Source organism: Capsaspora owczarzaki, assembly GCF_000151315.2.
Source record: "Capsaspora owczarzaki ATCC 30864 unplaced genomic scaffold supercont2.11, whole genome shotgun sequence".
Classification (NCBI taxonomy): domain Eukaryota; class Filasterea; order Ministeriida; family Capsasporidae; genus Capsaspora; species Capsaspora owczarzaki.
Genome location: NW_011887302.1, coordinates 611891 through 613764, shown reverse-complemented (window position 1 = coordinate 613764; position 1874 = coordinate 611891). Strand labels below are relative to the sequence as shown.

At 49.6% G+C, this 1874-nt stretch overlaps 1 protein-coding gene across 1 annotated transcript; it reads right to left on the bottom strand.

Annotated features, from left to right (window-relative positions):
* Positions 1–129: 129 nt before the first annotated feature.
* Positions 130–891, bottom strand: CAOG_08981 (hypothetical protein; the record flags this gene model as incomplete). Its single annotated transcript, XM_011272357.1, has 1 exon — positions 130–891. One exon carries the CDS (start codon positions 889–891, stop codon positions 130–132), a length of 762 nt encoding a protein of 253 aa, XP_011270659.1.
* Positions 892–1874: the final 983 nt, after the last annotated feature.

Sequence of the window (1874 nt, the reverse complement as noted above, 5' to 3'; positions counted from 1 at the left end):
GCCAAGCCAAACAGCCCCATTGCAGAGCACAAACCTGGCCTCAGATAAGAGGAAGTCTAAATGGTCAAATCGGAGGTAAACATCGCGACGGACGCAAGGCAGACAGGTCATGTTCCAAGACAACAACCATCAAAAGCACACAAACAGCAAACCCAAAAGCCGGGGGGTAAACACAATCTTCCATCCATTTCCACGCTCCATTTCCCAAAGATCATTTTCATCCCAGCCGACATCCAAAGACAGGTTCAAACACCAGCATCCTTTGTAAACACCCGCAATCCACAGCACAGAGCTCGCGTGATCTTCGCAGGGGTGGAACGACAACAGGAAATCCTTTCCCTCAACACAAGGCAAAGCACCAGACAAAACACACAGTCCAAGCCAAGTCATTTTCGCAAACACTGCAAAATCCCCCCCCCCACGCTTTGCCTTCCAATCTTTGAAATTGGCATCGCCACAAGCCTCCATCATCCAATTCCAGTGTGAAACGAAGACAATTTCGCCAAAACAGCAAGCTCGGCCCACATCCATTGGTTTTCGCCTATTGTTTCCATGCGCAATCACGTTGAGAATGCAAAAGCAACAGTCACATTCAGCTAGGCATTCCTCAGAAAATCCCGTTGGGTGTTGCACCAACCAGAAGTCCCGCAGGAACATGTAAAACGCCAAGCCAGAGCGAAAACCGAGCCAGCACTCCATCGCGCACAAAAACAAAGACAAAAAACAGACATAGGCCAAACAAAACCACAGAGACAAAACCATCCTCCACCAGAAAAGAACAAAAAAGACAAGAGCAAGACACCAACCATGTACAAAGACCAGAGAGAGACAAGCAGAAAGGAGAGAAAAAAAACGCAGCATCCACAAAAAGACAAAGCAAAGAAAGCACATTTTGACCAGCACCCACAAAAAGCCTCAGTCGAAAGAAAGAAAACCCATTGCTGTTGCACCGCTCCGAAAACCTCGCCAGCCGAGCACCAAAGAAAGCAGACTGAAAGAAATACCAATCAAAGAACGAGCCAAAAGACACAAGCCAGAACAAAGAAAACCCAAAGAAAACAAAAGCAGAACGGAAAGAAAAAAAAGTGTCAGTGCCATTACAGCACAAGTCCCGCCAAACAGGTCCACACGTTTCCAAATGCGCTCTCGTCAGTACGAGCAGAACACATCCCATCAGAACCAAGCATCCATACAGAGATGCCGAAGAGCCCAATGGTCGGCACAAGCAAGAAAGAGCCAGGCCTCAAAGCAGAAAAGAATAGAGTCTCAAAAAAGCGAAAAGTCCAGCACAAGAAAGATTATGCCAGAAACAAGAAAAAAGACAAACACCCAGGTGTGTTACAAGAAGTAGCGAGGGGGAAAAAAAAAACAAGAGGAGAGGGACGAAAGGGGGAAAGCCATCCCAAAGAAGAATAAAGGACCGTTAACAAAGAGAAACAGAAAAAAAAAACTAAAAAGCCATCATAGCAATGGGCTTTTTACTTCTTGGCAGCCTTGGCGGGGGCAGCAGCCTTCTTGTCCTTGCCATCAGCCTTGGCATCCTTGGCGGACTTGTCGACGGCCTTGATGACACCGACGGCGACGGTCTGACGCATGTCACGGACGGCGAAGCGGCCGAGCGGGGGGTAGTCAGAGAAAGCCTCAACGCACATGGGCTTGGTGGGGAGGAGCTCGACAATAGCGGCATCGCCGGACTTGACGAACTTGGGGGCGTCTTCGAGCTTCTTGCCAGAGCGACGGTCGCACTTCTCCTTGATGTCCTGGAACTTGCAGGCAATGTGGGCAGTGTGGCAGTCGAGGACTGGGGCGTAGCCGTTGGAGATCTGGCCGGGGTGGTTGAGGACGATGACCTGGGCGGTGAAGGTCTTGGTCTC